Source organism: Hemicordylus capensis, chromosome 4, assembly GCF_027244095.1.
Source record: "Hemicordylus capensis ecotype Gifberg chromosome 4, rHemCap1.1.pri, whole genome shotgun sequence".
NCBI lineage: Eukaryota > Metazoa > Chordata > Lepidosauria > Squamata > Cordylidae > Hemicordylus > Hemicordylus capensis.
In genome coordinates this window covers 213,034,268-213,061,093 of record NC_069660.1, presented here as the reverse complement: position 1 = coordinate 213,061,093, position 26,826 = coordinate 213,034,268, and the positions used below count along the sequence as shown (strand labels likewise).

The 26,826-nt window shown below is 43.8% G+C and overlaps 1 protein-coding gene across 3 annotated transcripts; it reads right to left on the bottom strand.

Annotated features, from left to right (window-relative positions):
• Positions 1 to 16,539: 16,539 nt before the first annotated feature.
• On the bottom strand, positions 16,540 to 25,498 carry EDN1 (endothelin 1). Of its 3 annotated transcripts, none has more exons than XM_053251134.1 (5): positions 24,957 to 25,498; positions 23,104 to 23,266; positions 21,272 to 21,430; positions 19,204 to 19,317; positions 16,540 to 17,993 (listed from the first exon to the last, which is right to left on the bottom strand). In XM_053251134.1, exons 1-5 carry the CDS (start codon positions 25,018 to 25,020, stop codon positions 17,852 to 17,854), a joined length of 642 nt encoding a protein of 213 aa, XP_053107109.1. In that variant the 5' UTR covers positions 25,021 to 25,498; the 3' UTR covers positions 16,540 to 17,851. The 3 variants fall into 3 exon arrangements, with proteins under 3 accessions (XP_053107109.1, XP_053107108.1, XP_053107110.1); XM_053251133.1 differs by having other exon boundaries at positions 23,104 to 23,269; positions 24,957 to 25,494; XM_053251135.1 differs by lacking the exon at positions 24,957 to 25,498 and adding an exon at positions 24,406 to 24,828 and having other exon boundaries at positions 23,104 to 23,269.
• Positions 25,499 to 26,826: the final 1,328 nt, after the last annotated feature.

Sequence of the window (26,826 nt, the reverse complement as noted above, 5' to 3'; positions counted from 1 at the left end):
TTGTCTGCACAGCTCTTCTGGCACCGTGCAGAGGCAACTGTACCCATTGTACAATGCTGCACCTTCCCCAGTGCTGGTGGGGCTCCTTTAAGGGAAACAGAGACCCACCAAACCCCAGTGCCATCTTGAAAGGTGGGCATGGAAGGGAAGTGTAATCCTTCCCAGCACTTTCCCCAGGGAAAGCATTACACTTTCCAGCCAGGGGTGTAGCTGGGGAGAGGAAGCCTGTGTTTGCCCATTTCCCTGGCAACCAATTGGACTGAAGGAGATAATGAAGAAAATAGGGAAGTGTGGAATTGTGGGGCTCGGGTTTGTTGAACCCATATGCTCAATTATAGCTGCACCCATTTCTAGCAGTCCATGCACACCTTCTAAGATGAGGCTGGGATTTGACAGGGCTCCGTTTCTCTTTAAACCCTGCCCCCAGTGCTGGAGAAAGCAGCACAGCCCTCAGAGGAGGTCAGCACAGTGGGGAATGGCAATCAAACTGATATTTTTCCCCTTCCGATATGGGCCCTGCTTGAAAAACAACAAAGAACACTTCAATAGGCTGTTTGAGGGGAAAGGAAAAAAGTCACTCATCAGTGGAGAGACAGTTATCAGATTCCCAGAGGGCATCGTCAAAGTGAGTCCTTGCAGATATCACAATTCTTATTGTACATGTGTTATAATATATTATTGTACTACATTCACTGGTGCAGCAGCAGAGATGAGCAAGTTCAGGGCAGGCTGAAACAAAAAGAGAAGATCTTTGATCCTTAAGGAGGCCTCAGTCTGCCAAGGTGTGAGCTCTCCAGCCTTCTGAGTTGCCTTTGGCTATTTTGTTGACCTTAGATATTTTGGTGCCATAGGTGAACTACAACAACCTTCACCCTACCCCTGACTTCTTATGACAGGGAGCCACTTCTCACACATCCTGCCTGTTTTGTTCAATATGATATATGAAACAGGATGTATTTAATGTTATTTCTCCACTACTGATTAAAAAGTACTGGAATTCACAAAACAAGTTGATCATTTCCTTTTGAGCAGTCATGAAAATAAATAACTTATTCCACTGAAAGGCATTGTTCCTGAAACCTACCAATTGATATAAACAATCTTTTTAGCCCAATAATTTTAGGAAAAATAGCAAAAGCATTTCAAAGGTTTTCAGAAAGCTGTTAGAAGAGACAACGAACTGTACTACAATGACATCTGTAAAGACCTTGAGGATGGAAATAGACATGGAAAACAAGGAATGTTTTCCAAAAGATCTCTGAACTCAGAAGGATGTTTCAACCTTGAATTGATATGATAAGGGATGCCAAAGGACAGATAGTAACTGATTCAGAGAGGATCGAACAGAGATGGCAGGAGTATACTGAAAATCTGTACAGCAGGTATGTCAACTTCCAATACACTGTCTAGAACAGGGATTCTCAACGTTGGGTCCTCAGATGTTATTGGACTCCAACTCCCATAATCTCCTATCAAAGGCCACTGGGGCTGGGGATTATGGGAGTTGAAGTCCAATAACATCTGGGGACCCAACATTGAGAATCCCTGGTCTAGAAGATATTCCGTACTTGCAAGAACCTCTAGTATGGGAAAATGAAGTTAGATCAGCAGTCTGGTCTTTACCAAGTCAGAAGGCTACAGGAATTGATGAAATAGCTACAGAAATATGGCAGGCAACAGAAGAAGAATCAGTCAAGGCTCTAGCCAAACTATGCCAACAAATCTGGACAATGACACAATGGCCAACAGACTGGAAGAGTTCAGTCTACATACCCATATCAAAGAAAGGAGACTTAACAGATTGCGCAAACCATTGCACAATATCCTTAATTTCACATGCTAGCAAAATAATGCTCAGGATCATCCAAGGCAGATTAGAGCCCTACGTAGAAAGGGAAATGCGGGATGTTCATGCTGGTTTCAGAAAAGGCAGAGGAACAAGAGACATTATTGCTGATGCACACTGCACAATGGATAATTGAGAAAGCCAAAGAATACCCAAAAGAAATCAATATGTGCTTTATTGGCTACAGAAAAGACTTTGATTGTGTCGGCCATGTCAAGTTGTGGAAATGGGTATCCCAGAACATCTCATTGTTCTCATGAGAAACCTATACACAGGACAGAAAGCCACAGTCCAGATGGAACATGGTGAAACAGATTGATTCCAGATCGGCAAAGGAGTAAGACAAGGTTGTACACTTTTTCCTTATTTATTCAACTTAAATGCTGAACATATACCGAGAGAAGCTGGATTGGAAGAAGGTGAACGTGGTTTTAAAGTTGGAAGAAGAAACATCAATAACCTGTGCTATGCTGATGACACCACTCTGATAGCTGAGAATGCAAATGATCTGCAAGCTCTATATTGAAAGTCAAAGAGCACAGTGAAAAAAGGGGACTACAATTAAATGTCAGGAAGTCTAAACAAATGACAATGGGTACAGCAACCAGTCTCAGAACTGATAATGAAGACATTGAAGTGGTGGATAGCTTCTGCCTTTTAAGATCAACCATCATCAGAAAAGGATCCAGCAGTCAAGAAATACACTGCAGACTAGCACTTGGTAGGGTTGCAATGAAGGCCTTGGAAAGGATATTTAGAAACTGTGATGTGTCTATATACCTACAAAGATTAGAATCATCCGGACAATTGTTTTTCCCATCACACTCTATGGATGCGATGTGAAAGCTGAACTTTGAAGCAGCAAGATAGAACAAGTACTGATGCTTTCAAACTTTGGTGCTGGAGAAGACTTTTGAGGGTACCATGGACAGCCAGAAAAACAAACTAAAGGATCAAAGAACAAATCAATCCAGAATTTTCACTCAAGGAACAAATGACCAGGCTTAAACTTTCATATTTTGAACACATTATGCGAAAACCCGACTCCCTTGAGAAGTCCATAATGCTGAGGAAAGTTGAAGGAAAGAGAAGATGAGGACGACCAGCAGCAAGGTGAATGAATGAATGAATAGCTTTATTACAATCAGTGATCAGTTATATATACACACAGATACTACATTCAGATAAGAAGTAAATCATAGATATTACACCAACATAGAAGCCTCATGTAACAACATCTAAAAAGAAGGGCTGGAGGTTAGCAGTTGACGGATCTTAACAGCAGCTGCACAAAATTTGGCAACCTTGTAGGTGGTAGAAGGTTTCTTACCTGCAAGGAGGAGTGTGGTGTAAAATTCAACCGTCCAGCCGGGAAAGCGTGATAACAAGGTAGAAATAAGACTGCACCGGCTATCATTATAAAAAGGACAAAAGAGCAGCACATGGTGGTCAGATTCGACCTCACGTGAGCCGCAGGGCCATAACCGACTGGCCAGAGGGGTTTTCAGAAACTTTCCAGATAAAACCACTCATGGTAAGGCATCATATCTTGCTCCGAGGAAAACCCTGTGATGGCTTGGTAAAGAGAGGGACAATCGCTAGCTAGCAGGTTCCAGGTTAAAGTCACCACGGCGCCCTCTTATGGTCTCCGGGATGGAGCTTAAATTGTTCTGATGTTCAGTGTCCAAGGCCCTCTGTTTGAGGATCTCCTTGGATTGACTATAATCTGATGACAGATGTTCAGCAGAGAGGCCGAGTGATGACAATTTACCCATCAGTGCTCATGTCCATGTGGACTGAAACCTATCGGCCAACATAAGAGGGATCAATCCCAGAGGGGAGAACAGCAGCCCTGATATCCCATATCTGACATGATGAGCCCTAAAGTTATCTTTAGTTTATTCAGAGTCCTCTCGCTCTGCTTTGCAGTGTATAAGTATTCCTAGGCACCTGTCTGATCGGAAGCCGTAAGAAAGCCAGGCCTACAGATATATTCTCCTCACCACCAAGGTGTCAAATAAGGGGCTAGCCTTTACCTTTTTCTTTTTAGTGCAGCTTTGAGCTGGGGAAGAGACGTTTTAAACTGAACCACCTTCACTGGTTCTATATCGGGCAGCAGCGATATAGGAAGTTGCTGAAAGGCATCATCTCATACTGCGCGGGAGGTGGCAATAGTAAAACCCTCCTGTATTCCACCAAAAGAAAACCACAGGGCTCTGTGGGTGCCAGGAGTCAAAATCGACTTGACGGCACACTTTACCTTTACCTTCCTTGAACAAGTTTCAGACTACAAGAAACACAGCTGGGAAACTCAAACCAGTTCTGCAAAAAATGATAAACTTTAATGGGGGGAAGGGAATCCTTTTGCTCTGCAGTGTTTTGACCATTTATTTATTATTCATATTTATCTACCACCTAACATATGAATTTCTTGGCAGCTTACATACAATTTTATTTTAATTTGATCTCTGCCACAATTTCATCTTTCATTTAAAGTATAAACCTGCTTGGCTTCATCATGCATTCTTCCACAATGGTTCAAAAATGTTTTGCACTGAATACACTGCTCACTTCTTATACTAACATATACACATCACTTGGAAAAAGTTAGGCCATAGAGCTTGTGCAATTAAATGGGTGCAAAAATATTTCACTTTTGGCCTCCAGCTATACTGTATATTGCAAGTGAAAACTGTATACATATAAACATTTTCAAAACATTCAGTAGGCACATCCAATAAGGATGGTTCTTATTCAGCATGCCAAATAGGATTTTCAGTGTCATTTGCACACCAAGAAGTTCAAAGATGCTATAAAGTAATAAAATTTATCTTCTATTGTTATAATTTGTTACTGTTCTTCCAATACCATTTTGTTTGTTTCAGGGACCTATTTATGGCTAAGATAGCTTATCCCAGGGCATGGTCTGGAAACATGTGATGTAACAGCCTTACTGAAGCTAAGCTGGTTTAGGTCTGGCCTCTGCTTGGATAAGATAGATACCCATTAGGAAACCCATGCAATGCTGCTTTGAATTCCATGCCGGAAAATACAAACAGACAAATGCTGTCAAGAATTAGGGACTTGTGTAAAAAGAGATACAGCCAATGCTTTTGTGTCACAAATACAGCTTTGTTATACACTTCTCTGTGAGCCCATGAAAGGCACTGCTCTTCAAATTATGAATGAGCTATGCATGATCATAAGATATTCTGCCTATGCCTTTATTATACATGTATTGGTGTGTTTGACCACACAAGTAAGAATTTTAGAAGCAAAGAGTTGTGAAAGCATTTAATTTATTATTAAAAGCATTTAATAATAAATGTGTCCATGTGAAAAAGACTGATTGTATAATCTCACTTTTAAAACATGTGAACTTTAGTAATATAAAGGCAATGTTAGGGTTATGTGATGGCTGTTTGTGGAGTGTTGGAGAGAAGAAGATTTTGCTCTGCATATGGTATCTCTAATGGTTTCAATATATAAGCTCAGTTGACAATCCTATGTAGTAAGCTAATCCATATCAAAAATCCATATCCAGTGTGTTTCCCAGGACATTTGCCGGCTCCCACATGCATTATACAACTTTCATCTGCAGAAAGGCAGCTGGTTGTCAGAAGTGGAATATTTTAGTCCTTCCTGGCACCAAGCTCTTGCACTATTTAAAAACCAAACTGCTACATTTTGTCTCTTCTTCAGTTATGTTGCATTTGCTTGTTAGTTACATTTGGACCATGGTGGGAGCTCTGAGTGGCTATGGTTCCCATGCAGTCTCTCATCCCAACCATACCAAACTAAGCCATTCAACTTCAGCAGTAACAGAACTAGTGTTCAGGTTACGGAGGAAAAGATAGGGAGACTCTTAATTAAAGCCACAAGCTCCACCTCTCCTGGCTTTAAAGGGCCACCACCTATGGCCCTAATAATCACAAGAGCTACCAATCTGTTAAAAAAGACTTAATTTAATTCAATTAAATGATTAAATTTATATGTATTTACATAAAACCAAAACCCAACAGGAGTGCCTTTTGAGAGATTGAAAGAGGTGTAAAACATCAAACTATAAACTAAGCAAAAGTTACCATTTGTTGTTGGGAATAAAAGTCAACTTTTTTCCAGTTCCTCTTACAACATAAACAGCCAAAATACCAGCAAAAATATATCCTTAACTCATAGCCTCAGTTAATCAATTTAAGCTCTAACTGATTGATTTGCCAATTAAACATTAAAAGAAAGAAGAAGGAAGCTTCCAAAGAAGGAAGCTAACTGTGAAATACCAATGAACATTCCAAAAATAATGGAGACATGACTTCTTTTGTTTGTTTAACACTAAAGAGGCCTTTAAAAGATGCCGGTGATGGAATGAAGTCTTCTTATATGGTGTTAATCTTGACTTTTCCAGAAACATGACGCAAAATGTTCATCTTTGGAAAAATGCTGGTTGTGCTATCTTTGTATTTTAGAAGCCTAACTCTATCCATGTGTTTATGGACGAGGAAGAGGCTAAATTAAGCAGAAACAGTCAGATGCAATGAGAAACAGCAGGTTTATATGAGAAAAAACTATTTTAAGTGTCATGACACTGAAGACATCAGACCAGGAGCCAATACAGATAGATGTCTGTGCACTCTCTGCGGGAAAACAAAACAAGATATTGTTCAGCAGGTATTAAGCCCACACCTGTAAATGCACAAACATACTATTGAGACACTGTGGGCCAACAAAGAGCACCAAGACTTTTCTGTGCTAAGCTAAACGAACTGCAAATTTGGGGTGTACGGAGAAGCTCATATGTGTCATGTTATGGTAAGGCAGAATAGTTTTGATCCCAGCAGTTATGGTTGCCACCGTCCTGTTCCTGTTGCTTCTGCAAATCAAGCATCGAGTTGGGGAAAGGTTAAGCATCCATCCCTGCTCTCTCTCTCTGGGCTGCCTTACTGCAAGGAAATGAACCCTAAGACTTTTCTTACCTACTGTTGCACTTATGTGTATTTCTTTATCTAACATTTCTAACTCACTTTTTGCAATAAAATGGCCTCAAGGCAATTTACAATAATAATTTGTAGCTGCAGAAACCTCAAAAGCTAACTTAAACATTAAAGAAGCCCGAGTCTAATAAGTTAGCTTTCAACTCTCTGCATAGGCTGCAGTATCCTTCATTATCTGTTCTTCTCCTCATACATGGCAAGTGCTGTATACAGTTTGGGAACCTTTTTTTTTTTTTTTGGTCAGTCTTAACGCTTTGAGATAGCATTCTCAGTTCTGATTCTAACACACCTTCCTGTGGTGGGGGTGGGGTGGGAGGCTTTAGCTCAGTGGTAGAGCATCTGTTTTGCATGCAGAAGGTCCCAGTTTCAATCTCTGGCATCTCCAGGTAGGGCTGGGAAAGACTCCTGCCTGAAAATCTTGGAGAGCTGCTGCCAGTCAGTGTAGACAATACTGAGCTAGATGGAGCAAGGGTCTGACTCAAACAATTTCACAGGTGAAAATAAGAAGATGCATGGAACGCCCTGAGCTCAAACTAGGGATGTGCATGGAACGCCAGCAGCCAGTTCAACAGTGGGGAGGGTTACCTTTAAGGAGCAGGGAGGGGCTGGGAGGGGCTCTTACCCCCCCATGCTTACCCCCCCACACACACACACACACATGCAAGCATGACGTGTGGGTCTGATGCACACTGGGGTGGCAAGAAGGTACACTGCCGCCCCACGGGGCCATTTTTAAACACAACACTGGTGGGGGAAACACGGGGGGGGTAAGAGCACCCTCCCTGCTCCTTAAAGGTAACCCCAACAGCTGTCAAACCGCTGGTCCTTCAAACCAGTTTGGAGGTCCATAACAGGGCCTCCGAAATCGTTCATGCACATCCCTATCTCAAACCACATGTCACTTTGTGACCCTCACACCTTGTTTTTTCTCGTTGAAGACCTGCCTGGCTGTTCACTTACCCTGGAATAGTCTTCTACCCTCCACCAATTTAAGCACTAGATAAACACTAGAAAGACATAATTGTCCTACCAAAAAAAAATGTTATCAACTGTTCAAAATATAGCACAGCAGCTACAATGTGTGAATTTAGCAAGATGTAAACAACACTGTGCCTTAGGGTCAAACTAGACACGACTATTGATCCTGCAGTTTTCCATTTTCTGTTCTGATAAATTGCACACCTGGAAGTGTGCAAAACCAAATCAGAACCATGGCAAAAGGGAAGTGGGTAAGAGGGCTTTAACACATTGCCCCTCCTGCCACAGTCTCAATCCAGATCATGCACCCTGACACATGCTATTTACCTTGCCTCTCTTGGCTCCAATGGAATGTATGCATTTACATGGAGTTGTACTAACTAGAGAGAGGATGCATTCATTCCCCACTCAGATATTGATAATACCACCAACATGACATCGTCAAAAGGCAAAAGATGCAGACAAAACAGAGCTCAGGTAGATCAAAAGATGGTTCCAGAAGTGATATGTTTTATTTCAAACTGGTAACACCATAGACTTGTACCTATACTTCTAGATGCTGCCTATCTTTTTTGGAAGCCATGTTTTCCTCCCAGAAACATAGGTACAAAGACAGGAGTTCCTGCTCTTGTGCAGAAAAATTAATTCTAAAAGAAGTGTTTACAATTTAGAAGAACGGCCTGTCTGCATGAAGGTCAATGCAGCACAAAGCTTCTGCATAGAACGGAATACTGCTAGATTTGGCCTGGGAAGGAGTGCGAGGGGCAGCAACCAGAAAAGTGTGTCCAGCATGGGATTTTTAGCTGGCCTCAGTCCTGCCTCTAATCTACAGTATTAACAATGAAATACATTGGAGGGCTGTTGTAAACCACAGAGGCTATTCTCATGAGCAGTAGAAACTGGGCGAAGGGAGCCCAGCCTGGTTTCCACTGCGCGTAAGAAGCGCTGGGAGCCACGCAGCTCCAGGGGTGGCGTGGCAGTGAGCCCTCTTAAGTGGCCTGCCACTTAACCTGGGTTTCGGGCGCAGGAGCACCTGGAAAGCGGGCCAACTGCTCATGTGTCACGGTGGTGTGGCTCCACACTGCAGCGACTCGTGAATAGCGCTCGACAGGGAGGCTACAACAAGCCTCCTGGCATCGGGGGGGCTCCCCAGAATGCCCCCCCCACTCGCATGGGTCATCCTGGGACTTCTGGGGGCCGGGAGGGCCCCACACCCCACCACCCCGACCTGTTCTGTGACAGAACTGGTAATCACCTGGGCGACTGATCCGGCCACCCAGGGAGGGCTTCCTGCTCATGTGTGGGGAGAGAGAGTCAAGCCTGCTCTCCCCGCAAACCCCATTCAGTCTCCACACTGCTTGTGTGGAAAGCCTTACAGTCTATCAACCACAACCTCTCAAAACCTATAGTATGAGCATAATAGATTGCTCTGGCATTGGCAAGGCAATTTTAATTATTAAAGGTAAAGTGTGCCAACAACCCGATTTCTACTCCTGGCACCCACAGAGCCCTGTGGTTTTCTTTGGTAGAATACAGGAGGGGTTTACCATTGCCTCCTCCCACACAGTGTGAGATGGTGCCTTTCAGCATCTTCCTATATTGCCGCTGCCCAATATAGTATCAGCAGGGATTCGAACTGGCAACCTTCTGCTTATTAGTCAAGCATTTCCCCACTGTGCCACTTAAGGTGGTAGAATTTTAATTATTACACACATACAAAATGAAATACGACCCAAATTGGAGAGAGCATAAATTCCTGTTTTTGCTGCTACCTTTCTCAAGAGAAAGAAGTGGGACAGACCTATTTCCCAATCATAGCTGTGTTAATATCCTGGATCTCAATTTCCTACAATTCTCATTTCTACCACAGTTGTGGGTGTGTGGGAGGAGGAATCAGTCTCCAGAAATTCAAATTGTGACTCTGGTCTTTTATTTATCATAGAGAAATAAAGCACAATATCACCGCTTCACCAGTCTCTGCCTTCCCTCAATGGCTCAATGCAGGGGAGTCATTAGGGGATGTGTGTGTGTGTGTGTGTGTGTGTGTGTGTACGTTCAAGCCCTCATGAGGTGCAAGCCCTCAATGAATGGCTCAGAGCCCCAAATCCCATCAGCCACTTTCTTCTCAAACTCTGTGTGTGTGTGTGTGTGTGTGTGTTGTGTGTGTGTGTGTAGATCACCACCTCTGCTGCTGCTCCAGCAACAACAACCATCACTTCTTGTCTCTGTCTCCTCCCCCAAAAGTTCTGTGTGGGGACAAAACAGACACTTTAGCCCCTATACAGCATTTGTCTCTTTCAGTTTCGCTTTGGGGAGGAGTCACGTGTAATTATTCTTGGTGGTGGCATGATTGAGTTTAATTATCAAAACGGGGGCTACAAGTCTGACCCCTGGATCTTTTGAGTACTAAGCAAAACTCCTGGCTAAGCGAGCAGAATGGAAGGCTCCTTTTTCACAGAATGGCTTGCACATTTTCTCTTCTGTCGCTTCCAGGACGAGTGGCTTTTCCAAAAGCAACATCCAGACTAAGTTCCTCATGACTAAGTCCCATTGAAATCTATCAGAATTGAGTCATGACAAACTTTTCTCATTGATTTCAGCAGTGCTTAGTCACATCTAATTACTCTGGATGCTGCTGCCTATGACTACTACTAATAGCTGGCAATCCAGACTGCTACTAGATACTGGGTGGCAGACTCAGAATCAGTGAAAAATCCAGCCGCAGAGTAATATAAGAAACCTATATTATTATTATTATTATTATTATTATTATTATTATTATTATTATTATTATTTTACATTTATATCCCGCTCTTCCTCCAAGGAGCCCAGAGCAGTGTACTACATACTTGAGTTTCTCTTTCACAACAACCTTGTGAAGTAGGTTAGGCTACTTAGCAATGTCTGAAAAAAATATATGCCAGAACACTATCCCAAATAAAGTAATGCATCAACATCATGAATTAAACATAGCTCAGGAAAGGCATCCAAACCTCAAGTCCTCAACACCATAAAGACTGCAAAGTCCAGTCCCTGAGGAACACTTGAGTCTTTCAGGGAAACAGAAGAAGGGAAGGCAAAGAAAAGAAAAGTCCACTAGGTACAGTTTCTCCTATCACTACAGCACTGTGGTAAGCCAATATGGGAAGAAGGCATTCCAGGCTTTGCTCTCTGGCCCATTAGCACTACAGACTTGATTTCAAGGACCAGGGTCATAGGAACATAGGAAGCTGCAATATACTGAGTCAGACCATAGGTCCATCTAGCTCAGCATTGTCTACACAGACTGGCAACAGCTTCTCCAAGGTTTCAGGCAGGAATCTCTCTCAGCCCTATCCTAGAGATGCCAGGGAGGGAACTTGGAACCTTCTGCTCTTCCCAGAGTGGCTCCATCCCCTGAGGGGAATATCTTACAGTGCTCACACATCAAGTTTCCCATTCATATGCAGCTAGGGCAAAGCCTGCTTAGCTAAGGGGACAAGTCATGCTTGCTACCACAAGACCAGACCCTTTTTCATGGCAATGGTCACCTTAAGTGGTGCAGTGGGGGAATGCTTAACTAACAAGCAGAAGGCTGCCAGTTCAAATTCCTGCTGGTATGTTTCCCAGACTATGGGAAACACCTATATTGGGCAGCAGTGATATAGGAAGATGCTGAAAAGCATCATCTCATACCGCGTAGGAGGAGGCAATGGTAAACCCCTCCTGTATTCTACCAAAGAAAATTACAGGGCTCTGTGGGTGCCAGGAGTCAAGATTGACTCAATGGCACACTTTACCACACCAAGGAGATCCAAAGAAAAATTTCACCCAGTGAAAGTGTCTGTACTATAGAACTCATCTCATCAAGGTACAACAAGAACCTAGCCAGCCTTCTCTTCACCTGCTTTTCTCTCATACTTTCCCATCCCCTTTGCTTCTAAACCTGTCAGGCTATTTGTTCGCCTTACCTTACTCAGCATCAACTCCTGCAGAATATTGCGTAAGGATGCCTTCTGCTGAGGGAAATCCACCCCACCCCACCCCACCCCACCCACCCCCTGCCGTTTGCAGTTGCAGTGATGGGAGATATACTTCACCTGTTCAAATTCTGAACCTCATTGAGTTGCTAAAGGCCCAGGAGCACTGCTAGGAAAAAAGATTGGCAGCTTCAAGTTGTAGTGACCGAAACAGTCACTACTACAGGCTCCAACTGTTCCTATTTACTAGGAACAGTCCAACCCCAGCCCAGCATCCCTCCAGTGGCTGTTTCTGGTTATCTTATATTTCTTTTTAGATTGTGAGCCAGCCCTTTTGGGACAAGGAACCACCACCACTACCTCTCATAGAAAGATATTTGGACCTCACTCGCTCACTGATATGAAACTCCCAGACCAAACCATAAAAGACAGAAACATGCAGTTTTCACAGGCAGGTTCCAGACTTTGCCCAGGCTATCAAAATACATACATACATACATACATACATACATACATACCAAACCCCAGAAAAATCCAGTACTGCCCCAGAAAATCTCTCCCATTGGAAAGCATAGGGAATGATACCTCATAGAATAGCAAAAGACTAGAGTCACAGAGAGCTAAGTTAATATGCTTCCAAACGACAAGCCTCCCACTCACAGACTAACATGACGTTTTTGCAAGTAGGTTCCAAACCTCACCCAGACTACCAAAAAAAATCCCAAACCCTGGAAGAATTCATGAATGTCCCAGAATATGTGGGAAAACTTTCCCATTGAAACGCATGGCAAATGAGACTTCATAGAGTTAGAAAAAGACTAGCGTTTTGTTCTAGCATGGTAAGACGTTAATATTCTTGCAACGCCAAGCCCTCACTTGTTCACTTATTGATTGCCTGTCATGAGACTCCCAGACCAAACCCTGAAATATACAGTTTTTGCAGGTAGGTTCCAGACCTTGGCCACTTTACCACAAAAATCCCAAACCCTGGAAGAATTCACGAATTTTCCAGAAATTGCAGAATAACACTCCCATTGGAAAGCATGGGAAATGGCAAAAACATAGGAAATAGAGTCACAGAGAGATAAGATGCTTGTGTGCTTGTGAACTGCAAGTCCTTTCACACACACACACACACACACACACACACACTTTTTCTGTATAAACGGCTTTGAGAACTTTTGTTGAAAAGTAGTATATAAATATTCATCATCGTAGTAGTATTTCTGGAATCTGTCCCTGATAAATCCCTGTACCTCCCCCGCCCCCGCATTTTTTGGGGAACATCTTGTTAATTTTTCACCTTAGGTACTCATTTTTCAGGATTCAGCTAGACTCCAGAGTCTGGACTTCAGAGTCTAGAATTTAAATCTCCAAAGGGGTGGGTGGATGTATCATTTCTCTAGTAGGGGTGTGCACAAACCAGTTCGGCGTTCTAGTCCTAGAACACCAAACTGGTTCAGGAACAGGCATTCGAACCAGTTCAAATGAGGAGGCAGGCACTCCTTTAAGGATCAGGGAGGGTGTTCTGAACACCCCCCACTGCATTTCCCCTGCTGGCGCTGTGCTTAAAATGGTCCCATGCAGGGTGGCAGCATACCTCCTTGCCGCCCCAGTGCATGTCAGACCAGAAGTTCCCAGTGTGCATGCATGTGTGTGATGTGTGCATACATGATGTGTGCACACTCACCAGGAACTTCTGGTCCAATGTGCACCGGAGCAACAAGGAGGTACGCTGCTGGCCCACGCAGGACCATTTTAAACACAGAGCCGGCAGGGGAAACGCAGCTTGGGAGGGGTAAGAGCACCCTCCTCAATCCTTAAAGGTAACCCCCCCGGCTGCCGAATGAGATGTCGCTGGTTCTTTGCACATCCCTTGTCTCTTGTACACCTGCATGTCAACAGATATGCAACACAAAGGTGTTACGCAGTGCACAGCATATAGCAGCTGGACTCAAGTCTTGCAATATATAATAGTAGATAGGGGCTTAGGCAGACAATAATCCTTGGTGTAAGAATTGGGATAGAATAAATACAAGTGGATACTTGTTTCCAGCTGTGAAATGTTGCTCATTTGCTTTGGCAGTCTAGAATAATGTGATCTGTATACACTTTATTACCTACTTTCCATCTGTGGCATGTGTGTAGTCAAAATTGTACACCACGTCCCCTAGGTTGCTTAGCCACGCCCTACACATTTCCAGGCATGTCCCTGTTTTCATTGCTGAAATGCTGGAGGGTATGTACTACTGTTTGGAGACACAATCGTTTTGGCTAAGATTGTTCACATATCCATGCAGAGACCTTTTTCTAATCACTTGATTACGCAGCAGTTGACAGCTGGCAGTTGAGTGTGTGAACCGACTCCACCAAAAAGCATTATTTCTGAGGTGATGTGAAAATTCTACCTGTGGTGGCAGATTGATTGCCACTGATTTGCCATATGCAAGTCATCCTTCGATGGTGCAGTCATGAACTGATGAACATGCATATATGAGACAGCACAGAATGCTCCTTTTCTTTACAAAAATGTCAGTGTATTAACCCACAGACCTGACCACAGCCGGGAATGCCTTAGATTATTGTAATATGCTCTGTGTGGGGCTGCCTTTGAAAAATAGCCAGAAATGGCAATTATTCCAAATGCAGTGGCCAGATTGTTATCTGGTATGAGACACTCCAAGCATATTACTCTGGTGCTATGCCAACTTCATTGCCTACCAGTTCATTTCTGGGCCCAGTTCAAGGTACTGTCCTGACATTTGGTCTTCACCTAAACAGTTGGGGATCTGGCCGTCTTGGGGATCACCTCTTGCTGTATGAAACTATGTGTGTGCTTCAGTCAACAACAATAGCCCTGGTAAGTATTCCCAAGCCTGCCTACTATCAGTGAGAACTTGCTCAGTGGTAGTGCCTAAACCAGGGATTCTCAAACTTGGGTCCTCAGGTGTTATTGGACTTCAACTCCCATAATCCCCAGCCTCAGTGGCCTTTGGTTGGGGATTATGGGAGTTGAAGTCCAATAACACCTGAGGACCCAAGTTTGAGAATCCCTGGTTAAACTGTCAAATGCCCTGTCCAAAAACATCACCGCCTGCCTTTCAGCAGCAAAGATGTGGCTTTTAAAAACAAGTATTTGGACTATTGTGGGTTTCTGAGGGGTTTTACTTTGTGCCACTGCTGTTGGGCGTGTTTAATGTTTATTCTGCTGCTTCTGAGATTGTACTTGTGCAGATGTCTTATGTGTGCTTCAGCTTTTATGTTTAATTTTAATATTTAATTCCTAATGTTGCAATGCTTTCTTTATGGGGGGAATGAACCACTTGGGTTCATTAGGAGGGATGTGGGATATAAGCTTTTTTAAATTAATGTTATAACATTATGTGGCTGACTTATTATTTTATGTTTGTTTTTATTTTGGTTGTATTAGCTGCCTTGAGGGTCTCTAAGCTTAATAAACTCGTGTTTGCTGTTACTGCCACACCTTTTTGAGTGGTGCTGCAACCTAGAACTAGCAACTTGATCTACACACAATACAGGCTGTATGCCCTACTTGCAGTCAGGTTATATGCAAATACTCAGGGAGTTTCACTGTGTGTCTTGCTTGTGGAATCACCAGCAACTTCTGAGGTAAACACACTGTATACTTTTACACTTAATCCTCAAATAAATTAAAACAAGCAGACCAGAGTATTCATATGTTTGTTTTACAACTGAGGTCAGTTACTGGAGAAAGGAAAGGTTTAATGAGTTTTTTCATACCTGCCAGGGATTACTCTATTTCTTTACTAAATACACAGAAAGGCTAGGAGAACGGTATCACTGAAAAGTTTACAATTGAGACTTTCATTGCAGTTGGTTTAGATTTTACAGCAGTCATCCCTAAGATCAGGATGGCTCAAGTCCTGTGCTCCCCCCCCCATCCTGCCATGCTAAATAGTCCAAATTGTATATTTATATTTTAATGTCACATAGGGATACCTTTTATAGCTGATATCTTACTGCAAGTACTTCTTAACTTAGGCATCTGGCTGAACAACCAGGACTCAGACACACCCCATGCTGTGGACTCTAAGAGCATGCAAGGCTGCTGTCATACCATTGGTTGCATGAACCTAGTACTTGAACGTGGCTGCTGTAATTTGTACAATCACGACAGCTCCAAAAAAGGGGGTGATGCAATTGGGCAAACCACTGCAGCCACATTTCCCTGTCACATCACTGATTGCTACAATAATTTCCTCCACACAATCGTGAATGGGTCTCATGCATGGATCAGTCACTTAATCCATTGTCTGTAATGGCTTGCATCTGCATATTATATAAAATTCTTCTTTTGGGAACTGTGTGGCCAAGGAGATATTAAATCTTTATCTGTGGTGCTTAATCAGCGATGATAGAACTGGGTTCCTCATGTCCAAGCATATGTAAGCACGTACACACATGTAAGTTTAGATTTCTCAAACTTAGATCTGTTTTTCTGGGTGTAGCTAGAACTGCCTCCCACAAATCCAAGCCTGAAGAAGCAACAGCACTCCCATAACCCAACAAACCACCTCTTGTTGGTTTCTTTCTGCTGGCCTCTATGAAGTACTCTTCTTGTCTCAAATTTTGACTGTATAACCTTCTAGCTTACCATATTGCCAATGACAGGTATCAAACCTGGGCCCCAAAAGTCCAGCAACATCTGGGACCCAAGTTTGGTAATTCCTGGTCTAGGATGAAACTGAATCACCACCATTAAAAAAAAGAAAAGGACCAATGCAATAGTTAAAAATATTTATTTCTAATATGGTTTACCTTAACAGGCACAAGGCAATTCCCCAATTTCATACAGAAATACATAAGACATGCATAGACCAATATGGCCTGTTTCAATGTATATTCAACATGGTAAATATAATGAGTTTTGCAAATATAAATATAACATATAGATAGTTAAAAAATAAGAACATCATACAAAATACAATCCCAACCATATTCAGCAGATTCAGTCATATGGATACATTCACTGCTATGAACATCCACTCAAGAGGAGCCTTTTATCTTATTTTTCAAACCACCTGTTGCATCCTTAAAACAAGGCATGTAAGAAAGATCTAGCCTGCCATTATTTGGGCCTCAGGGATCAGGCCCATGCAGCTTAGCCTCTTATTGGAACATGGGTGAAATGAAGTTTGGATAACCTAACACTGTTATAACCCTCCCTTCTATTAAGAAAACACATTTTTTTCAGGTTATGCTAAATGCCTTCTGTCTAAAAACCTTTGTTCTTCCATCCTAAGCATGCGTATTTGAAATATGACCCACTGAAATAAAATTGGACCTACTTCCCAAGAAATTGTCCTGGATTTGGGATGGGGTTAGTAGGTTCTGTCCCCTTTGAGCATTTACAGTGCAAAGCATTCTGATCCATAGGCTTGAAAACTCGAGAGGAATGGAGTGGTTAGCGATAGGATTGTATGAGCTACCAAAAATAAGAGGCTGCAGCTGATGCTCGATGACCACAAGAAATTGTAACAATACTTTGGCAAGAGTGCAACAGGCAGCATGCGAGGTAGACCTGTTATGAAGGTAATGTGTCCTGATCATTTTGCACAGTCATTTGTTTTTTAATTAAGAAGTTAAAGAGTACAAACGTCTCTTTTTCAAATCCGGACCTTCCCATTTCTGATTTCCTTGATCACAATACAGCTGGCATTCTCTTTGGAGATCTCTCTGTCAGCAGTCTGCCAGACTAAATGAGAGCACTTCTTCAATGTTACCCACTCTTCAGAACCAGGATCCAAATAGGTCCCGGCTTCATCCGACAGCTCACATAAAGTCAGTCGAAGGGATGTTCTTTGACCCAACCCTTTCAACTGAATTCCAGGAGGAGGGCAGCAATTAGCTGCTTTGTCATCTGTCCAAATGGAAGATTTATTTTGGGTCCTCCTTTACCTTCAGAGAGTTAACATTTAGAACAACACTCCTTGATCTTTTCCCAGCGTGGAATGTTAAGAAGTCAAAACAGAGCTGCAGCAATGCTTTGTCAGTAATTTGTGATGACTTGAGGATTAGCGTTGGTGATCTTTCCACTAAGATGTCGTCTTCAGGCTTTCCCAAATGTTTTGCTTTTTATATGTTCGGTTATGCTTCAGCTGCTTTGGTTTGTGCAGCCTGCTCTTCAGTCTGGCAATATTAAAAGAAGCTTTGATACTGTTACCAATGGCCTCCATCCTGTAAAAACAAAACATAATTATATATGTTAAAAGAGATCAGGTGTGTGTGCAAAATATAATGCAAATGCATGCACCATACATTCTAGTCTGCTTATATGTGATCCTGTAACTAATCCACAATTTCAGTGATTCACAATGCAAAATCAGATATAACCCTCTGTATATGTATTCCATATATGTACACATTTATAATTTTGTTACTTTTCCTTTCTGTCAGATGAGAAATTATAGGTATCTCAAATGTCTACCTACTCAGTTGCAACACCAACCCATACTGGCCCAATATAATCCTATATGTTTCTTGACATGGTGAAAGCTTCACTTGCTAAATTCCTGGATGTTAGCCTGGAGTTAAAGCACAGCAGCAGGGACATTAAAAAAGAATAAATCATTTCCACTAACCCCCTTCAGGTTTTCTGTTTAATTAAGTCACTCTCCAAACAAGTACATTAAATCCTGTGACAGACATTTGCATGGTGTATTCTTATATGCAAGAAATTGAATTCTTTTACAGTTACCCCCAGACAGAATTCCATTTATTGCGGAAATCCCATAAGAATACTTCTCTTCTCTGAAAAAGCTTAGCATCTGGGTAAAACCAAGCCCCCTCAAAAGCCAATCAATGTAGTATGTGCAGAAATTTACAAGAAAGTCCATTGCCTTCTGTAAAAGTGAATTACACCCCTCCCATGATCCTCAGTATGATAAATGCATGTAAACTGCCAATGTGCTACAGGGGAATTTTTTATTTTTTTAAGCAAACACCCCTAAAACCACTTTCAGTCTCATCTGTGGGAATTTTTCTTCCAGGCACTACATATGTTGATCATTCGGTTCGTGTGTATGAAAATATATCTATTAAGGAAACCCAGAGGAAATTCAAGTGGGGGCAAATCTATGTCACCCAAGACCCTGACCACTGTTTGTGACAGTTCCCAATACCTCACATGTGCATTTCCACAGAATTCAGTTAACATGAAACAATTTTGTGCTATAAATCTAATTTTGTCAGCAATGTTGTCTTCCATGATAAGCAGTGGGGAAAACATTATGGCATTTTAGGAATCCATCCAGCTACTACTATTGAAACGAAAAGGCTAAAGTTTCCATGGCCTTTTAAGGGAGTTGGGCACATCTTGTGGCGCAGACACTTTGTACAATCAGCCCTTTCCCACAAAATGTTATAAAAACAAAACAAAACTACCCACCTTCTCATTTTCTTGCTGTTAGCCAGTTGCCTGTATGCACATTTCAGCCCAAGCCATTGGCAATCTCTGTCTTTATGAAGAGGTTTCCATCCCTTCTGCCTGGTGGACTGGAACCTGTGTGCATTAAGAAGAGGAAGAGAGGTTGCTGCGGTTATTTCAGTCTGCTGTGAACACCTTGGCCATATTGTACTGTTTTTATCCCACCCTTCCTCCAAGAAGATTAGAGCGGCATTCCTGGTATATGCTAACAGATAGGTTAAGCTGATAGAGTGACCAAAAACCATCTCGTGAGTTTCATGGTGGAGGGGGGAGCTAAACCACAGTCTCCTGTCTAGTTAACTCTCTAGTTAAAGAACTAGTGTGGTGCAGTGGATAAACTTAAGCTTATTAAGCTTAGAGAGGAGAGCTGGCCTTGTGGTAGCAAGCATGACTTGTCCCCATAGCTAAGCAGGGTCCGCCCTGGTTGCATATAAATGGGATACTTGATGTGTGAGCACTGCAAGATATTCCCCTCAGGGGATGAAGCCGCTCTGGGAAGAGCAGAAGGTTTCAAGTTCCCTCCCTGGCATCTCCAAGATAGGGCTGAGAGAGATTCTTGCATTCAACCTTGGAGAAGGCACTGCCAGTTTGTGTAAACCAGGCGTGCACAACTCAAACGACCTGGTGGGCCAAAACCGACCGTGACTTGGCTCATGGGGGCCGAGGTCAATTTTTAGGGTTCTGATTATTAAAATAACACTAAATATAAATCAATTAACTAAATCAAATTAAAGTGAAATTTATTAAAATGAATTTTATCAAAATGTAACTTTTGAAGTTCTGGCAGGTCAAGATTAATTTAAATTAATATAAAATAAATTGAATTGAAATTCATTCTAATAAAATAAATATAATACAATCTGTGCAAAATACATAATAAAATGCATTGTTCTTCCTTTCCACCTCTGCAAAATCATCACATTTAACATGGAGCACTTGGTAAGGGAAAAAATTAGAGAAGTTTTTCTCATAATTTTGGATAAGATTAGAAGTGAGACAGGGAAAGAAAGAGGGAAAGGATGGGGCAAAAGGCTTGGTTTCAGGCTGGGGGAGAGAGAGAGAATGGAAAGAAAGAGGGAAAGGAGGCTTGGAGAGAGAGAGAGAGAGAGGAAAGAAAGGAGAAAAGGATTGGGCAGGAAGCTTGGCTTGAGAAAGAGAGACGGGGGGAGAGAGAGAGAGAGAGAGAAAGAGGAGGAGGGGGAGGGGAACGAAAGAGGGAAAGGATGGGGCAGGAGGCTTGGAGAGAGAGAGAGAGAGAGGGAGGGAGGGAGGGAGGGAGGGAGGGAGGGAGGGAGAGAGAGAGGAAGGGTGCAGGCTTCATGAAAGGAACCAACCCATCCCGCCAAACCTCTGTGCTTTTCCTTTTAAATTTCTGCCGCTATGTGGCGGGGGGGAGCCAGGACTAGTCCTCCCACCCTGCCCCGCTGGGTGGCTGCAGCTCCCAGAGTGACACAGGGCCTGCTGTTTGGCCTCACATCTCTTCCCAACTGCAAGGTGAGCCTGCGCAGTGGAAAGATCGTTGCCCTACGTCGCTCTGGGACCCCCCGCCACCCAATCAAGTGGCGGGGGGAGAGAAGGACTACTCCTGGCTCACCCCCCGGCAGTCATCCCTCGGCCGGGTGGCGGCAAAAATTTAAAGATTAAAAAAAAAATACACGGAGGTTCAGGTCAGGATCAAGGTGGGGGGCAAGCAGAATGGCCCCGCAGGCCAAGAAAAAAGGACTTGCGGGCCTCATGCAGCCCGCAGGCCTTCTGTTGTGCAGGCCTGGTGTAGACAATACTGAGCTAGATGGACCTATGGTCTGTCTCAGTATATGGCAACTTCCCATGTTCCTAAGCTTTGGTCCTGTATACATGGACAAAATACATGTACTCTTTCATTTCAGTTCGGACATCCAATCAAGTTCAGGCCTCAGGAGTTCAGATCCCTTCTGCCATACGTAAGACACTAGCTATGCCAGAGTCCAGCACTCCATTCCTTGTTACAGCCAGCACAGAGGAAAACACAAGACAATGTAAGAGAACATACCAGTATTCTTTTCCAATCTGGCAGAAGTTCAGGCACTTCTTGTCTTTTAGATGAGCACAGTGGCATCTGTCATGAGACCCACGAAGACTGCCAAGAGAAGAATCTTCCAGTGACCGTCTGGTTCGAGAAGGACCCCCAAGCCCATATGGCACAGTCCGCCTATGACAAAATAATAATGGTTAATTTATGCAAAATTTGCCTTTTTAAATTTCTGATAATAAACTGATCATATGTTCATCATGTGTCAATTGAGAGGGCTAATTCACATGACTGAAAATGTTTTTAACACACTCTGTGTAGTCTGGTAGGAAAGTACAGAAGATGTGGAAATGCACCAGTGTTAACAAATATGTCAACAAATATGAACTGCTCCAGCTGGCTGGCCCAAAGGCCTTTTCATGCATGACATTTTTAGGTGTACACCTACAATGTTGCATGTGCATCCCAAAAAAAACTTCTGGACATGGCAAACACGTGTCTGCAACCACACAGGATGCTTGTCAGGGATTGGCTGCAGCTCCCTGTTGAATAAATTGTTGGTGACAATCCCAAGCATGCCTCTGTAATGTTTCAAGTAGCCTTGATATGCAAAATTGAATGCACATAAATCCTCTGAGCTCTGTCCCAATGCAAAACACTAATAAATTATTTTCCAATAATGCCTCTTGGCAAGGAAACCCCTCTCCCAGAATATATATTATCTCTGGTGTGTGCTAATGCCGGGAGGTTGCTTTAAAATTACATTTCAGCACATTTATCTAGGATGTTTTTAATTGCCCAGCGCAATTAGTTTGATAGCAGCATTATTTGCTCATCTATAAAGTGGGTGATTAACCACGAGCCATCTCCCACACATTATGCTCAACCAGAAGACAATCCATAGAGAGACTATAGGGCCAGTTTCTGTCTCAGCATAATGCACCAGACATTAACTTCTTTTGGATACAATTCTCAAGCAAATTGGAACCTAACACTGCAGATGACTTGGTTTCCGAAATGGTCCCTGGGAAGTAAATGAGACTGTACATTTACTTCCACACTCCACAATTAAATAATTTAATTGGCTTTAGCATTACTGTGCTGAGCAAACCAATACATTAGCTTTTAAAGCAGATCCCATTGATCGTCTAAAGCATATGAATTTATGGCAAAGTGTTAAGGATCCGAATAAAGCCGCAGCAGTAAGCACATTTACAATCCAATCGCAGCTGTGTTTACTCAGAAGTTAGTCTCACTTTATTCAATGGGACTTGCTTCCAAACAAGTATGCTTAGGATTGTAGCCCTCCTAACCTGGGTAGCAAGCAAATCCATCACAAAACCATCTCTTCCACTAGTGTCACAGGCTACAATTTTGCATACAACTGAAGGCCACGGCTTACATTCCACTGGTTTCAGAGACTGCAGCCACAGTTAATTAAAGCTGCAATTCTATGCACACTTACTTGTGAGGAAGCCCCATCCAACTGAGTGGAATTACATCAGAGTAAACATGCAAAATATTATGCTGCTGATGCTTGATAGTGCAAAAAATGCAGATTAAAGCATCTATCAAGGGAAGTTACTGTTTTGAGGATTTTTTAAAAGTGCATGGGCATTCTAGTACCACTATCTTGGCCCACGTAAGGGCTATCCTGCGATTATGCTAAGCCTAAAATGAGCTCTCCTTTAGGCCATGCTGGTGACATGGCCAGATAGTACCGGATTGTTGAGTGACAGAGACACTAACAAGAGGAACAGGCTAATTAGGTCAGAACCAGAACAACAACTGTGGGGTGATAATCACATTAATGGGAAAGCAAAGCGTTCCAAGAAGAAGACGACGACACTCACTCGGGGGTGTTGATCCAGATGATGTCCAGGTGGCAGAAATAAACGCACTCCTTATCCATCAGAGAAGAACAGGAGCAGCGTTTGGACCTGCGCAGCGGCAAGGGGGCGCTCGAAGGCTGCTTTTCGGCTCTCTCGACGGCGCTGAGCTCAGCATCCGAAGCAGCTGCTGGAGGAAGCAAAGAGAGAAGAGCGCTGAGTGGCGCTTTTCCAAGGAGACGTGTGCGATATGAGACAGGCGCGCCTATTGGGACTGGCTGAAAGGGAAGGCGCGCTATTCGGAAAGAGCACACGGCAGGATCACAGAGAGAGTCCTTTGAAACAACAATTGTATCAAGTTGCACAGTGCCAGAGACGCATCATAATCCTTATTGAAGGGCAAATTCTTCACTCGGATATTTAAACGAGCCATTCGTGCTCCAGAAAGAGAACGCTTTTCCTTCTGTCAATACAAGTAGAGCAAATACACCCACCAGAAGATCTAAATGCGCTGCCTGCAAGGAAGGGTCTTTCATGGAACGCAACGATTCGAACAACCAATGCAGCTAATTAAATGCATTCACACATTGTTGAGGATCGGCCAATGAAAGAGCCATCGGCAGCACCCTTCGCTTGGCCCGATAGTGCCTCGCGATTCCAACCAGTTTAAGTATCTCAATTCGGTGCGGTTCTGCGTTCTTCCCCCTCCCTCGCCTGTCTTTCACTTAACTCCCAATCTTCCTGGGGTGGGGAAATTACAATCCAATCTACTCGGAAGTAATCCGCTGCTCAATTGGGTTTAGTCAGCTATGCCTCTGGCACGCAGCCTGGCCTGCGATGGTCTTTAAAAATGCTCGGAAGCCGTTCCCCTAGGCATCTTGAGACTGATGCGCGCTTTAGCATGGCAGCTCAATGCGGGGTGTTTTAATCTTGGTCTATTCCAGAACCCTCGGATCTCCTAATCAGGTGCCAGGAGATACCAGCGGTGATTTGAAGGGAACGGCCAGGCACCATCCAGCGGCGCGCTGCCCGTCTAGCGCAACGGTGCAGGCTCAAAATCCCGAGCGCAAATGCCCCTTAATAACGACTGCGCCGTAAACTGCTCCGGACCGATCACGCTTTGCCAGCCCGATCTTACGCAGAGTGATTTAAGGCGTATTGGACTCTATAGGATCGGCCTCCTAACAGTTTGCAACCAGTCGAGGAGGGAGGTAAGATTCGGATGCCATTAGTCTAAAACACCTTCCAGGTAGCACTCACTCCCCGGAATAGTCAGGTCATCGCATATTGTCAATGCCTAGATTTATTTATTTATAAATTATTCACCTTTCATTGTAGAGTATCGAGGCGGCTTACAAAAACAGAAGTAATCATAAAACCAACTTTACGCAAATAAATTAAAAATAAATAAGAAGTAGAATTTAAGAGGACACTTCTTGAACGAGCATTAGAACCTAAACCTAAAAATTAAAGAGTGCCCGGCCCACAAACGAGAATATTTTGATACTCCTGCTGCTAAACAATCTATTGAGCTTTAAAACCGTGCCACTGGTATGCCAAACAGAAATCAATGGAGACTATTCCAAGTTTAAGCCCACGACGACTCCGGGTTAACTGCCTCGTGGATCGCAGCTACGGATCGCCTAAGATCGGGGCAGCCGGGCAGCGTGCTCAGGTGGAGGATCGTGGGCGGTTACTTGGAGAGGGCTTCAGACCAATGGCAGGAGAGACTCGCTGCACTTCACCGGCGGCGGCTGGTGGCTGGCTGCGATCTACTAGCAAAGCCGCTTGCCGAGGAACTTGGGGGAGAGCAGTGAGGTGGGTCTGAGATATCTGCCAAGAAATAAGGACGGGTGGCGGTGGATTCCGCGGCTTACCTGCGTGGCGAGCTCCCTGGCAGACCACAACGAGCAGCGGAAGGATTAGCCGCGTGTAATCCATCCTGACGCTAATTCTCTGGCAAACCCAAGGCAGGGCAATTATTCCTTTAAGACTCCTTTTTGCTGCCTCGGGAGGCTTCGAGTAGTCTCGGTGTGGCTTGGCCGCAGAGATCCGAGGACGCACGCAAGGAGCCCCCCGCAATCCACTAGGCAGCCGGCGAGCAAGGGTGGCTGGACGGGCGAGTTGGCGTTCCCTTGCGCTCGGAGCGCTTCTGGCTGGACTGGCTCTCCGCGGCTTCTTTTTATACCACCCCCCGACGTAGCGAGTAAACAGCGCCTACTTCATTTTATCCTGAGACAATGTTATTGTCATTGACTGTGTTATTAGTCACCGAGAGGCAACGTGCAGAGCGAGATAAGGGCAAGCTGGAAAGGAAATCGCTGCGAGCTTCAGAGGCAGACGCCGTCTGGCAAGCCAGGGGCAGGGTTCCACAGGAAAATAAATACCCGGCTCAGACCTTTAGGAAAGAAAGCCGCATCTCCAGGGTGAAGGGCGCTTTCAGCACTCCGCCGCCCGGCAGGGGGCGCTCCGCTGAACTTGAGCCCTTTGGGCCGGGGGCGTGAGGGTTGATGGGATGGCATGCATGCCCTCTGGCGTAGCGTTTAACCTGCCCAGCTTAGGAGGAGGGTAGTGGGAAGCTTCCTCAGGGTGTGCTCAGTGCTGCAATCTTTGCCATCAGTGGCCAGTATTACCTTCACTCTGGGCCGCAACAGGAACGAAGCAGAGGTCTCAATCGCTGCTTTCTCAAGCCATTCATTTCATTCTCGGCACACCAGGCTGCACGTTCACAAACTGCATCGTTGTTTTAATAGGACAGGACACTCTCTTTTCTCAAATGTAAAGGCACTGATGGGCCGTCATACCTGAGAGTTCCATCCCAAACACACTGGGGCTTATATTACTCAGTAAACGTGTTTACAGAATGGGCTGCAGGCAAGGCGCTCTTACCCCTGGACTTCGGGCCAAAGTCCAGGGCCTCCACACACACCCTCCCCCCCCATCCTCTTTAGTCTGTCCTGGGTGGTGTGGTTTGTGCCCCCAAGAACCCAGTGTTAAAAAATGATGTTTAACTTGCAGTGGGGGACCTCCAAAGGTCTTTAGGTCCAGGCTCCAAAATTATCTAGGTGCACCACTGGCAGGTATACAGGTCACTTTCCATCCTGCAATTTCCAGGGTTTCTCTTGATGAAACTGATGCTCTTACAGCCTGAATGCAGGCATCTTTACTTAAAATTAAGTCACATTAAGTTCCATGGGAGTTACTCCCATGCGTGTGTGTGTGTGAGAAAGAGAAGTCTATTCATGATTTTATAAAGGTCTTGAATGTAGCAAACGCTCTGGTCTTAAATACACACAGAAAGTCTGGTATCACATTTCCCCTCTTATTCTTTCTTACAATAAATCCTAGCAGGTGGTAGAATAAGAATAATGAAGTCCCCATTCCCACAAAGCATCTTATGCTTTACCACACATTAATCTGCCTTATACTGAGTCAGACCATTGGTCTATTGAGGTCAGCACAGCCTACATTGACTGGCAATATTTCAGGCAGGAGTCTTTCCAATATTTCAGGCAGGAGTCTTTCCTAGTCCTACCTGGAGATGTTAGGAATTGAACCTGGGACCTTTTGAATGCAAAGCAGATGCTCTACTGAACTACAGCCCCTTCCTAAACTAACTTTGATGGTTTGAAAAAGCAATTAGACACATCCATGGGGAAGTTTCTTTTAGAGGATAGAGATTCCTATGTCACCTATAAACCCCTGCTAACTTGGCAAAGAGGCACCTTTTAACGTGGTGATTCTCTT

Bases quoted from the DNA above. Each gene is read 5' to 3' on its own strand.
- EDN1 (XM_053251133.1), bottom strand. From the start codon at position 25,020: ATGGATTACACGCGGCTAATCCTTCCGCTGCTCGTTGTGGTCTGCCAG. The intron at 23,270-24,956 runs GTAAGCCGCGGA...TGCTTCCTCCAG, and splicing joins CCAGGGAGCTCGCCACGCAG to CAGCTGCTTCGGATGCTGAG. The intron at 21,431-23,103 runs GTGAGTGTCGTC...ATTTTGTCATAG, and splicing joins ATCTGGATCAACACCCCCGA to GCGGACTGTGCCATATGGGC.